At 37.1% G+C, this 15048-nt stretch overlaps 1 protein-coding gene across 1 annotated transcript in view; it reads right to left on the reverse strand.

The window, feature by feature from the left end:
* CHM (CHM Rab escort protein) overlaps positions 1 to 9270 on the reverse strand; it is a 73053-nt gene extending 63783 nt beyond the window's left edge. The window contains exons 1-2 of the mRNA XM_050902014.1: positions 8954 to 9270; positions 644 to 687 (exon numbers count right to left, since the gene is read on the reverse strand). Coding sequence (XP_050757971.1) covers positions 644 to 687; positions 8954 to 9270 — 361 coding nt within the window. The remainder of the gene's footprint in view (positions 1 to 643; positions 688 to 8953) is intronic.
* Between the last annotated feature and the right edge of the window lie 5778 nt (positions 9271 to 15048).

Here is a 15048-nt window from a genome sequence, read left to right on the forward strand (position 1 = left end):
ACTGCTGTTGAAATCAGTAATCAAATTACTGAATCATCAAGAGATCTGCCCTCTAGTATAATTAATAGAAACCAATATTTTCCTACTAAGCTATTATGCATATTAGTTACTGTGAAACACAGCACACATTTTATTGTATCTGAAATGAAAAGAACATTTTCTCAAATAAGGTTCTAAATCCAGACAATTTTTAGATTTGCAATGGTATTAGCAGGAAATAAGAAGTCTGAACAGGAATCCAACCGCAAGAAAGCAGCAACAGATCCAGACTTTAGTATGTTATACATCTGGCAGCATAAAAGGGATTTATGTAGAGGAAGAAGGAGTCCATACAATTCTTGTATCAATTTAATATGCTGACTCAGAAGTTCTTCATATTTGAGGCAGAATCAATTCAGAAATAGCAGTGCTTGTTATCAAGAACTACAAACACTTTCTGTGCTTCCTGGCCCTTTCATATCCCCCCTTTAAAATGCTAACCTACGAAATATTTGCATTATGTCAAATTGTCCTGCACCTCATTTCTCTTACCAGGAAAAACAAAGATAAAGAGTTTTCCTTCATAAAGGAGGACTGATGAGTACCAGTTGAAATCTATATCATCACTCCTTACAGCCATTGCCTTATTTCTCCACTTACTAACCTTCATTTATCAGATGCGGTATTAGGTAAATTAGCCTCTCTGGCCTTCTCAAGGAAACATTAATTTAAAATTTCAGTGAAGTAGGACATTACACCTGCAGACAGATATAAAAATAAGTATAAAATTAGAGATTTTACTCGTTAGTGATCTCTGGGTCACTAACATGTTCTAATAGGTAGAATTTCATAGGTACTTCTTGACACCTATCCAGAAAGTGATGCATTTGCATGAATCCGTGACACTGCCCCACTGAAATACAAGTGCGAAGTCAAAGTGAACCAACTTCTAAGTCTTTCTAGTATTGGTCCAGGAAGAGTGCTGACTACATACTTGCCCTTCTGTGTTTGGACTTCTTGCATCCTGTTGGAAAGATAATGGAAAAAAAATGGCAAGCAGATTAAATTGTAACAAGCTGGCTCTAATTACACTAACAAACATGGTGGCATGGCTCACTTCAGCATGTAGAAACTGAAGTTAGTCCTACAAACTTTTCTGTTTCTCCAGCTATCTGTATAATGCATTGGAAACTGCTGCAAGAGATTCCAGGACTACATCAGAAACAGTTGCAGCACCAGAATGAAGTAACCCAGCAAGCAGACATAGGTTCATAACAATCTTATGACGAGGAACACAGTCCACTTTTGAGAACACTAGTTTTCACTGCCAGCTGTCTAAGCATTATCTCTATTATAGCCTTCTTGGATACATAAGAGACAGATTAATCTCAATAAATATTACAGATGTGGCTGCTGCAAGCTGACCTTGAAGTCTACATCTGGTTGTTTCCAGCAACCTCTGACCAAGATAATCTCTATTACATGAATTTTTGGACCTTCTCTATGAAGCAAAATCAGCCATACTTTCATTTTCAAGAATAATGTGTCTTATGAGTAAATAAGCAAGAAATAGAGGAATTAGCTACACATTATATACAGTTATCAAGATACCAATTCTACTTTTAGTTTCAACACAGTCAAATTAAAATTAGAGTTAACTGCTAAGCTAGAAAACTCTTTTCTTCAGCTTTAAACTGATTTTAAAACTGATTTTAAAAGCTTTACAAAATAATGAAAAGCTGTAATTCACCTTTGTGTAATCAAAAATTAATTTCAGGCTTACACACTGTGTCTCTTTTGATTAGCAGCTACACATAATGCTATAACGACGCACTGCCTCTTCAAGTGACTTTAAATGGATACATTCACTGCCCCAAGCAATTTATAAACTAAACAGTTTCATATGTGTGGAAGTATCTTGGTTCCTCAGTTGTTCACTGTAAACTATTTCCCAGTCATCCAGCTGATGAGCTTTTACTGAATCACACAAGATTCATCTTGAAAAGGTTTAAATGTTTAATTTGCTTCACTGTATCTACTAAATAAATCACCAGTGGCTTTTTCATAATATAATGTTGAAGGGAAATACATTAAAAATGCTGGAACATAGACGACTTCGAAACAATCTTCTGGAGTCAGACAGTTGACCAACTGCAATAAATTTTGTTTGTATCCGAACTAAGAAGAGGAGGGCAGCTGACTTTGGAAAAGCTCACTATACAATCTTCATGGTATGTTTCTGGCATATGTAGAACTTAAAAGGGATTTTATAATTTATTCACAAATGAAGTTGAAATACTTATTGTATATACTATTTTAAGTTAAAGCTAGCTAATTAAAATTGATAATAGGTTTGATTCATTTTATTATATGCTCGTATTGCAGAATAATATCAGAAAATACTTCTGCATTACAGAATATGGTAGTGGCATAGAAATGACAACCCACAAAGACGAGTAAGAAATAAGTGGTCAAGGAAGGAGCCACAAGTAAAAACAAACTGTTTCTCCTACAGAAACAAAAGTTTCTATCTCCTACTAGTAATTCCATATAGTTATCTGTGTACCATCAGAGGAACGTGGCAATGAAAAACACTGACTCTCACAGTTGATGCAAATAAATGTTATTTAGAACAGGAACACAAGCAGACACTTATGCTCCAAATAAAAATTTAACTTGTTACCAAAAATTATGCTTAAATCAAGCAGTGTTCTCTGAAGGGGGTGGTGAGGTGGTAGAAATCAGTAGGAGAACGCACTTCTGAATTTGGCTCCAAGGCATAACAGCCCAGCAAAATGAACATCGAAGACATCAGAAAAATGAACATACATGAGATCTAGACAACAGCATGAATACAACACAATTTTAGATTATTAAACACGTCTATAAAAATTGTATCACTGGATAAGTCTTTGTGTGGCAAAGTTCTACTGTACCTAAACATTTCGCTCATGGAATGTCTAAGACACTGAATCAAGGTAACAGATTAACAAACTAGCACCCAACTTGGCAGACCACTTTTTGAACTCCAGATGAAAGCAGATTACTTCAAGGTGAGGAATTCTGTTTACTGGAAAGGAACAGCAGCTTTACTTTTCACAATTTGAGGGCTACCTTCCAGTAGAAGGGTAATTTTCAAAGCAATATCAACTTTGTGTACTTTTATAGAAATAAGTGTTATCTATATAAGTACATCCCCTTAAATCACATCTATTAAGGAAGACAACAGGTAAAATCCAGAAGGTTCTTTGTGTCTTAAAGAAAAAAATAAAACTGTATTGAATAAATAGAGTTTGTAAGTAGACTTCTCTAGAACATACTACAGGTATGAGTCTAATCTTTGGTTTACAACCAATAGCAGCAGATAAAGGAAAAGCAAAGCACATATATTAAAAGATCTGTATCCTAAGACACACATTAAGTTTTATTTTTACCCAAGCCTTCTAAGACTTTCACTTCCTTTTCTGCCTCCCCACGGGAAGATAGCTTGCTCTCCTTGCTCCTTATACATTTTTAAACATTTCATAAAAGGAGACTTAAAAAGTAAAAAGTTTCTTCTCCTACATTAGTAATTCCATATAGTACACATACCTGTGTACCAAGAGAGGCTCTTACAAAATGCTTTGGTTGGCTCTAGAGCAACCTCAGTGCAGCAGTAAGTTACAAAAAGATGAGTTCTTGTAGAAGGATTGAATTACCAGTTTTACAACCATTCTGCAAACAGTGGAATGACATTTTCTACTGGGGATAGAAAAATTTTCGAAGTCTTTTCGATTACACCTGATTCAGACTAGCATTTCAAAGTACCTTGCTAAGGCTTTTTCTAAAGGAATTCTTCACCTTGATATGCAGATGACCTACTCTATATTTTTCACAGTAGGATCACAGGAGTACTACAGTCTCTTACTTCATGGGATCAGCAACATAATCTGGAAAACCTGAAAGACACTAACAGGCTGAGAAGGACAACAAAAGATTCACAAAATAATGGGCTTTCTTACAAGACCAGTGAGGGACATTTCACAGTGTCAGGGAGAGAACCCTATCTGAGATATCAGTGGGAGTCCAAGCCTCCAAGAAGGCTATCACAGCACCTCTGCTACACAAAAAAATTCAGAATAGAAAGCATGCCAGAAAACAACTCCTCAATTTTAGTCAGGTTAAAAAAAAGTCAGTAAGAAGATAAAGGTATGTTTATGCTTGGAGAATACTAAAAAAATAAAAGGGCAGGGGGCGAGGGAGACAACTGCAAGTCAGTGTTCATTTTGTTTGACATTTACATGGACAGGTAATGACTTATTTACAAATTATAATAATAATAATATGGGTCTATTTCCTCCTTCCAGACATCAACATTACAAGTCAGTGCCACTGTATTAGTCCACAATGACCACTGACATCAAAAAATACCCATCTTCAGCTGGTTTTCCATCTAGCTTTTGTTGTAAAACTCTAAATAGCTGCTGATGTAAACTGAAGACTGTACTTACATAAGATAATGTAACCAAAATTTCAGCCCAGAAGATGTATTAGAAAACATTTTAGGCACATCCTAAAAACAATAAAAACATTAGGAATTATTCATTTTTCAATTTTTTTTTAAATCAACCTTCAATGTTAATTCATAATTCACAAGTATAATATTTAGGTTAGTTTTTCATGGTATATTTTAAAAATTGTATTAGTATCTGGAAGTGATTTTTCTTAACACCATACTTACATAAGATAAACATTAAGTACTTACACCACTCCCAGCATATCGAACAATAAATAATAGATTCTCCTGACAGGACTTTGATGACCTGGCAAAGCCCGAGTGCTTTCAGCCAAAATCATATGAAACCATAAATCACTCTTTATTTTATAGAATATTTCAAAATGGATTCCTGCTTTCTACCTTGAAAGTCATTTCATGTGTTATTTATAACCACCGAAAACCAGAATGGAAAGAAAATTGCATAGAACCAGAAAATTTACTGTGACTGCTTTTATAAAGAATAACTCCTTTTTAGAAAAAAATTAGAATTACTGGCAGACAAACTTGTGAATACAACCACCTTTTAAAGAGCCATATTCTTTATTTTACAACTTCACCAGCAGTTAATACAGGCCTTCCGGAGTATTAGAGACAAGTTTGAGAAGTTAAGACTGAATATAATCCAATCAACTGAAGAAATTCAAAAGGTAAGGACGACCCTGCATCCTTATCCACACCACTATAAATATGCACAGCCATGTTGCAAATCTTTGCGCTTACACTGGTTTCTGCCATAAATTGAACATTGCTGAATGTTTTGCCTATGAATTTTCCTATTTGACAACTGCCTAAAGACAAAAGCTCTGCCATTGATTCGTAGCTCTGAGTGTCACTCTCAAATAGATGCCTGCTTTTTAAGATAAATATTTATCAAAGAACTCATAACGTTCCCTCTCACTATAAATGTACTACCATTTTAATGCCTGCACTAATTTAAAAGCTGACCTAACAAAAGCTTATCAATAATGAACTCATTTAAATGAACATGACTAATGCCCACCTTGAATTCCTCAAGCAAGCACTTATATCAGCCCTCCAAACCTAGATCCTACAGGCTTTTAGACAAATAAAAATCACTGACTATCACTTTCCAAAGAACAGACCTTCCAAAATACCAGAACTGTTTTGAGGATTGATGATATTACGTAATATCTGCTTTGGCAGAGAATCCATTCCTGTTTGGTTAGTAGGTAACTTGACCATAGTACTATATTCAAAAAGCAGGGAAGTAGGGATACGAGAGGCCGGCGGGGGGAGGAAAGAGTGACTTCAATACTGCAACAAAAAAGTGGGTAGAACAAAAGAACAATATCATAACAGCTTTAATTCTCATATTGCATTGCCATCGAAAACCTCAAGATATGCCCACCAATTTTATGTCATATGATAATCTGGTTTTCTTTAGAACTATGGATATAAATTCCACGTTAGTAGTGAAACTTTTGCTGCTGAACCCACCAGGACTAGTATTTTTGTACTACACATCCATCTTGCTCTAAACTTTCCTGCTCAAGAAAATGTTTAATCTGGGTTAAGGAAAAGTAGTTTCTTCAATAAGCGAATTTACTTTTCCCATAGAAATATTGATGAAGTAACTGAACCTAAGCATTAAATGGAGCACTGATGACTAAAATTTAGTATGAGGTTCCATTTTCATTAAGCTTACTATAGGGAAGCAGTTAAATGAGCCTGAAATAAAAACAAATTCAAATCTAATGTTACCACTCAATCTAATTACTAAAATTAACAGATGCACAAATTATAAAACCAGAAAAAGGCCACACATGCAGAAAAAAATGCAATTACTACTACGCAGTTAAAAAGATCATTAACACAAACATTCTAGTTATTATGACAATTAAATATCCATAGGTACACTCATAGCATTAGCAAACAGAGAGTTAAAGACAAGGCTAAGATATTCCCTCAGGAGTCATTTCCCAGAAGGGAAGACAGATGAAAGTTTTCCTTTGAATAATCTTCCATACTGAGTAATTTAATACAGATTGAAAAAAAACCGTCAGTCAACAGTGTTAGTCACCATTTACATAAGTTCTTAGTAAAAAGGAACGCAAAGAAAAGACAAAATAATTCCTAAAATGCAGAATTATGAAAATCTTGAAATTAGTTACAGCTATATATATACTATATATATATATAGTACTCTCTACAGGTGGGCAAAAACACATCCTTTCATACAAATCCACACCACCACCACCAAATACAGCAATATTTCAGAGGAAGAATTCAGCTCAAAGAATTTCCTTCCCCCGACATCAAAGCTCTAATATTACAAGCTCATTCCAAAGCAGGGAAGATCATATCTGATGGCTGTCGCATGACCAACTCTTACTGGCACAGACAGTTCAACCAAAAGTGCCGTTGCTGGTGACTGCCAGTTTCAGGTGAATTTTTCTAATAGCATGCCTAGGCATGCACAATCTCTTCCATCTGTGACATCCTACCACCAACCACCACTCCTCCACAGTGAGCAGCCTGGTATTACTTAACACACACATCCAGCAAGCACAACATATCACGGGCCATGAAAGACAGCACACAAGAGTAGGCTGCCACTGCAGGAGCGACTCCCTTCGCCTGCACTCTGTGCCTGTGAGACCCTTCAGCACAAGGGTTGCCAGAGCAAGCTGGATTACATTCTACCGTCATGAAAAATTACAAAAGCTCCGGAAGAAAAATTTGGCAGCAGGTTTTTACTCTTCCATTGGAATCATGAAAAGATGAAGTCTTATTTATGTAAGTTATAGTCAGCTCTTTTAAAGAGGTAACACCTTCACTAGCTTCCTTAGTACCTAGAATAGCTGCTACTCCTACTACTGTTTTCACCTTCTAGCTTCCTTAGTAGCTAGAATACCTAAATAGCCTAACATTAATATTAATTTTATAAACCTCTGAGTTTCCTTTAATTTTCTACATCACTGCATCATCTACACAAACACTATTTTTCTCACAGCAGTAAAGAATGAATTATCCTCAAAAATCACAGAAGTTACACAATTTTTAATCTTTCACCCTTTTATTTTGGTACTTTAGCCTTTCATTATTTACCATTCTTCTCATACACTCAAAATATTCACAAATCTGAACACATATGAAAATGTCAGATTCATTACTAGGGCTTCCACTCCATACAACAGGGTTAAGAACACAGAAGGCATCTCTTAATTTGCTCAAGAACCTTAATTTTGCATTTTTAGTAGAGTTATGGTCAACAACGGGGACAATATGTTTTTATAATCTCTCACGAACTCCAGAACTAAATCAGAAATCCTTTGAGCAATTATACATACACTGTAAGAGGATTACTTTTTTCTGCTAAACACTGAAAACAGCAGTTACATTAAGAAACTCACTCATTCTATTCCAAATTGCTAGAAAAGTAGTCTTAAATCTCAAGGACACAATTTGACAGATTAGTGAACTCCAACAACATGGTTCCTGATTTCACGTGGAAAACAATAACATCTAGATGTGTCTTCCCTTTTGTGCTCCAACCAACATCCTGAGCTGACAATGCGAGCTCTTCATAAATGCAAACAAAATCAGAGTGTAAATTTGGGACCTATAAACAGTAATGTATTTTGAACATTTTAAGACTAGAGCTCAATGCTGAATTTAAGGTGGGGGGGCTTATCAATACCAGTTCGAACCAGGCCACTGTCACCGGGTTCTACAAAACAGAAATCTATTTCAATACTTAAAGATTATTATGATACCCAAGCATTAAGTATCTCAGTTCTGAAGAAATATTTTAAAATTCATCTTGTAGTTACAGTGTTGTGGTATGTTTCAGTGAGACATTCAAGATCTCCATCATTATTCACCTGAACAGGAAACAGAATGAACTTGTACAGGATATAGAAAGTGCAGGCAGTTCCAGAAAGTTCAGAGTTAAGTCTCTGATATGTACAATCATTCAACCTTGTTTGTTCATGTACTGAGAAAATATACCATATATACTGCAACAACATGGAGTTTAGCTCTTCAGAACTATTCTCAGTGCATAAAAGTAAACTCGACCAGCAGGAAGGTATTTCAGGAAAAAGGGCTGCCAAGAGTGGCAGAGTCAGACAAGCCTTTATGAAGTACCAAAGAAGCACTTGACCTTAGGTGTGCAGGGCCAGGAGGTGTGCCTGAGCGGCTCCCGGCTCATAGGGACGGGGTTCATGGAGATCCCCCTCCCAGTTAAAGCCCCGCACCACACCTACCTCCGTGCCACTTCTACTTCAAAGCAAATCCTGACACTTTACTCTTAGTAGCATCCCTAGGGCAGCCTGCGAGTCCCCGGAACACTGGCGCAGCGCTGCCCACGCAGGTACCCTCGGCAGCCACACGCAGCCCAGCGTCCCCCCGGCCCGCCCTCAGCCGCCAGCTCTGCCCTGAGTCTCCCCGCTGCCCCCTCTCGAGCACCGGCACCTTGACAGCACCCGCCCAGCCCCTCCGACGCTGCCTCCCCCGGCACAGCAGCCCCAGCGCAACCCGCCGCCACCGCGCCGTCTCCTACCGGTCCCTATCACCACCACATCAAACTCGGAGGGGAGGTTGTCCGCCATCTTGGAAAGGGCACCGTCACGTGGCCGGCGCTGGCGGAAATGGCCGGTGCCGCCGCAGAGAGTTCCGGCCGCCGCTCGCGGGGGCTGCTGGGAGATGTAGTTCTGGACGCCGGGCTGGCGGCCATCCGTCCCGCCAAGAGGGAAGAAACTGCTCGCTGGGGCTCTCTGTTGTAGCTTCATTCGTACTGCGGACTCACAGAGATCTCTCTGTACTATCCTTCTGTAAAGCATGTGGAAGACTCCAGTCTGCTTCTGTTCTGGTTGGCTCTTCACAAAACACTTGTGTGAAAAACCACCGCCCCTGCACTGGGTCTCACCCCCCGGGCCCTGGCCGCTGCACTCGCTGCTTGCTCGCTTCCCAGTGCCAGGCTTCGCCTCTGTCCTTGCTCTGTTCCGTGCGGTCCCTGTTGGCCCATTCCTCCAGCCCGGCTCGGTCTTTCTGACTGGCGGCTGGTGAGCAGGTCGTACCGACAGTCCGTCCAGGCGACGGTCCGTCCAGGCCGATGTCGTACACGTCATACGCAGAGTCCGTCACCTCCACCGGGTCCCTGATGAAGGTGTTCAGCAGGAGGGCTGACCCCCGTGGTACTCCACTTCTCACAGGCAGCCAGCGTGACCCATCAACCTCTCTCTCAGTCTGATCATCCACCCAGTTTCTCACCCATCTAGTTTTCTGCGGATCCAGAGAACGAGCCCTTAACTTGGATCCAGGACTATTGTGGGAAACAGCGGTGAATGCATACATGCTCCTAGCATCGATCAGTAAACTTTTGAAATACAAGAATAGGATTGCATTCCACCTACTGACTTAAAATGCGAAATACTTCAATGCAATACTTCCATGCAAACACCCGTATTTTTTGTGCAATTTATGTGTCGAGTCCACTGAAGTTTCTTGGATGACCAGTTCTTCAGTAACTCACAATAGATTTTATTTTTGTTATTTCCCCCTGCACATGCAGTGTTTCCAAAACTATTTCTATTGTTTGTTCAATCTCATTGATCACTGCACTTTATTAATATATCCAAGAAAATATTTACCTTATTATTTTTAAAAAGTCCCCTTACTCCCCAATTGTGATAATTTCTTTCCTTTATCCACCATGTTGAAGACATTTTAAAAGTGTAGTTTATCTATTTCTAGTCATTAATCTCATGTCCTTACTTGTTAATTAACAGCCATACTATATGTTGGATTGTACTTCATTCTCTGCATTCAAAAACCTGTTTTTCTCAACCCATCAATTAACATCAACTCTCTTTCTTTTCCTCTGAAGTCACACTTTTCTTAAGTCACACTTCAGTCTTGCTCTGCCTCTTCCTTCACCTTACAAAGAAATGAAGGAGGAATCAGGGGTGAAAAACAGAATCTACTAGTAGCCCCTCATGTATTACCAGTCTAAGTGAAAGAACAGCAAGAATAAAAAGATATATTTGAAAAAGCCAGATACAGCAACGTAGGCAAAATAACCTAGCACAGAATACCTGTGCCAGAATACACTGGGAATTTCTAGAAAGTTTTACTTTTTATTTTGCATTTAATGGCTTATATGGCTTTAAACTAATCTCTTAATATTATTCATTGTGTATGATTATATTAAAGTCTTAACACCTTAAATCAATAATAACAATAAACCAGCTAGCAGCCTGTTAACACCTTATTACAAGCTCCTTGTTCACATAGCAAAAGAATAGTGAAAATAGTATGAAGTGACTAATGGAAACCAGAGACCACCTTACCCCCGCGGTACTGCCAGATGTGCTACAACAGAGTACAGCACAGAAAATAGTCTAGCAGGAAACATCAAACAATGCAAGAACAAAAAATACATAGATTTAAACATCAGTACTTGATTACCACGCTAAGAAATATATAACAGAGAAAATTAGTAGTTATGGATTCAGATATAAAAGTAGTAAGATCAAATCTTATGTTCCTTATATTTATGCTTTCAATTGTCCCCTAGAGATTAAAAAAAAAAAAATCCATTCTGCAGCTTCCATAGTGCAATTCTGTTAATGAAGCTGTCATTTCTACTTTTTAACCTGTAACAACAGAAATTTAGCTCCAGAATTCTCACAATGCTGGATCATCGTGACCTAAATATCTTGAGTTGAGGAACAAAGCATCGCTATATTGGTTAGATCAGGTAAGACAAATTCTCCTTGCACATCCTTTTCTTACTGAGGGAGGGCATACTCATGAAAATATAATTTCATTCTGAAAACCTTTTGTTATTGTTTAGTATAATTCTAGGACTGCACTAGAACAGAGCTATTTCACTGTCAATGTCTTACTGTTTCTCAAGTGCTTAAGTATTTATCCCACCACAAAATGCTGTTGTTTGGTTCTGTGAGTTCCTGTTAGCTTCATTCATAAGATGCAATCAGTGCAATCCTATTTCGTGATGACAGTCATTATCCACTGGACCAGAAATTCTTCTTAGTACTATTTATTTGACAAAAATGATTATTCAGGATCTTTAACTGCAAGGTTTGTCAGCGTCATACAACACAAAAATATTTATCTGTACTTTACAGTTTTAATATCAGCACATGTAGAAGTAAAATATGTAAGTATGAATGATTTTTATGAGAATTTCATGGACCTTGAGAAAATGTCTTACCATGTTTTTCTCTTTAGCTATTTAATTGCAATGTCATAGTAACAGAAAGCAGCATACCCAATTCTGCATGGATGAATAAGCACATTCAATAAAGAAGATTTAACAGAGTAAATCAAACACTGGATTAAACATTTTCTGCATAACAGACCACAAAATGGGCATTCATTTTACCAATAGATCCTCTACATTAGAAACAAATAGAAATGCACACCAACATAATTAAACTGCACACCCTGTGGTCTGATTACAGAATTTCCCTATATTTTGTTAAACTAGGTCTCATCAATTAGAATTGCCAAAATGCATTAAAAAATGCATACTGACAAGACTAAATGTAATTTTTTTAACCATTTGTATTAAATACATTTGGTTTTCTATGTTTCATGAAATAATTCAGTCCTATATATTGCAGAAGATTTATACAGCATTTTTAGCAATACCAGTTCAGAAAGACACATGCAAAGATCAAGTTTAAGATTCCACTTTTAGCAGTTCTAAATACTTTTTCTGTAAGCAACTTTTCCTACTTTGACTTCAAGCAAAACATCTCTCATAAAAACATGGGGTTTTGCTTTATAACTTCTATTTGCAATTTTCACATATTCATAGACCTACCTTTGTTACTTTAAAGTCTGTGTAGTTAATATCTAACTTTGTCAAAATACTTTTTGGAAATATAGTAATCTTAGCAAACCCCCATAAACTATGTATATGTTTTTATTTTCCCAAGTAGAAACACTGAAGCCCCAGAGAAAATCAGGAAGAATCAGCATTAGAATTAGGGAGTTTCTAGTTATCTCAAGATCTAGTCTCAGATCATTCGATCAAATATTTCTTCCTCTCAAAACAAACAGCAAATACTTCGTATTCAGTATGATGAATTTTATTTTTTTTTTAAGTTATGTAGTCTCTTTATTGTGCAGTGACTTCATGTGTGAAATCTCATTATTCATTCTATTATTCACTCAATGGATACAGAATTTAATTCTACTTGAGTACCAGTTTGAATAAGGATCAGCAGCAGGATCGGGCCTATTAGCTGCTTGAAACATCTATTGAATAACCTGATTTATCCCAACTAAATGGCTCATTAGTTCAGGCGGCAAGAAAATGTTTGTGTGTTGCTGAAGTTATGCATGGTTGTCATATAGAGTTTGCTGTTATGCAACCGTCAGTCACTCAAGCATGCACAAACTAGATTGTTCATTAACTACAGAAACAGCCACTCGACATTCAAGCATGTTTGTGAAAAAATTATTGGTTTCAAAATTTATTCTAAACTACGATACACCTTTATTCTAACTTCTTCTTTGTTACCACTATCTGAATTTTTCTTTCTTCCCATCACGGCTTGCAGTGATCAGTCCCAATCATGCCCCTAAAACACATTACTTGTGTTTTATTAGTGGCATTAGACCCTAAACTGCAAATTCTCAATTGTATGTAGACACTTAATTCCCATGGATGGTATGACTATTCCTTTGATACAGTAATCTTGGCCTTGGTAGATCAGTGAACTAAACGTATTTTAAAACCCCCAAGTAATTAAATACACATTCTCTACCTAAGGAGCACTGAAACTAATTTTGAAGCTGCCCTTTTGATTACTAAGATGTGAGTAAGTTATAGGATTGTTTTGAGAGATGGGGAAAGAGAATTACATTTCACTGTACTTCTGTAAGCATGCAAGGCAAGAAGTCTATTTTTCCAATCTTTAATTAATGACATTCTGCAAAAATTCTGTAGGTCTCTCACTGCAGTCAAAACTTTCTTGTACAAAGCGAGCACAGAGGAGAAAAAAACAGGATCATAGCTTTGATCAGGCTGCTCTGCCCAGCATAACTGGCAGCATATGGAAAGAAGGCTCCACTACAGCTTCATTAAGGACTGCCTATGAGTATTACAGGCTTCGCAAAACTACAGATGTGCAGGATGAAGGAGATAGTCTTTGCAGTAGCCCAAAAGTTCAGTTATTTTTTGTGCTACAGGCTAATCTTTAATGCTTAAAATAGCTGATGAACCTAGGATGATGACTAACATGCTGCAGTTCTTATTGCTTGTCTCTTAGAGACGTGGAGGAAAACTTACTCCAGGAACTGGAGACCTGGAGAACTACTGGTAGTAGAATCAGACTGTATCTTGATTTACATTGACCTAAAACCATGTTATTAGTGCATTATATGGAATATATGGTGTCAGTTCAGTTTTTTATTTGGTTAGATTACTTCTCTCAGTGCTCTGTAACAGTGGCTAAAATAATTCATTATAGCACATGAATTATTATTGCTGTATCTTCTTTCATAGTGGGGGGCGGGTTTTGAAGCGTTTAGGCATGTTTGTAAAACAGCCTTTCACCTTGCTAATCTTCATGCTGCATCTTTTTTTTCTTGATAAAAAAGTGTACTTTTTAGGAATACTGAGATAGAGACAGAATGCTGTAAATTATTTTTGAAACTGAAATAATGTCAATATACTTAAGCAAAGGACTAAAACTTCTTTGTACATGTTCAGAAAAAAATAATCTGGAGTTTGTGACTATGTTTTGGGTTTATACACTGTAAATTTTTAAAGGAATGTGTTCCTTCTCAGAAGTTTCTTTCACTTCCCCAGGGGACTGAAATGTGTTCTTTACCGTATCTAAGAGGTCCTTGAGAAGACACAGTGGTATTTCTGGCAGAAGTTTGCATATCACTTTTTAACAATTTTATTTCAGACTTTACACTGTATATAGATTACCAGTTCTTCCTATTCAAATGACTAAAAGAATATGCAGCTTATCACCATTGTGTCATCATTCCGTAAATTAAAATTTTAATGGTTCTTCAAAGTATTAGAACTCCCAAATTCAAGACTGGTCAATAAGATTGCCAAGTCAGTTACCTGAGAAAATGCTTTCCTATGCTGATGTCAAGATAATTTTGAAGTGTGGAATATCCACACTGCAGATATATAAGAATGGGCAGCAGCCAGTTCCTGCCTAGCGTCAATGAAGAGGCTGATATCAAAGCCAAAAATGTGATCTAGAAATATTGTGGACTAATGCAGGATGAGTTATAAGAGAAAGCAAGCAACAGAACTTAAATGTACTCGGACATACACAGTTGAACCTTACCTATGCTAGTAAGGATTAAAATCATAAACTCTCATAGAATATATGCATTTTGTATATGTATCAAAGTATGTTTGTATCGCTTAATGACATGTTCTAAGTGATAACGTGGCATTTTTAAAATATTCTTTTAATAACCAATGTCTTCTGTTTCTTCTCATCTGCTGAAAATGGCATTGTTAGAACAAAATTTGATATCAATAACATCAATATAATTTGGGA

This window comes from Gymnogyps californianus, chromosome 9, assembly GCF_018139145.2.
Source record: "Gymnogyps californianus isolate 813 chromosome 9, ASM1813914v2, whole genome shotgun sequence".
Classification (NCBI taxonomy): domain Eukaryota; kingdom Metazoa; phylum Chordata; class Aves; order Accipitriformes; family Cathartidae; genus Gymnogyps; species Gymnogyps californianus.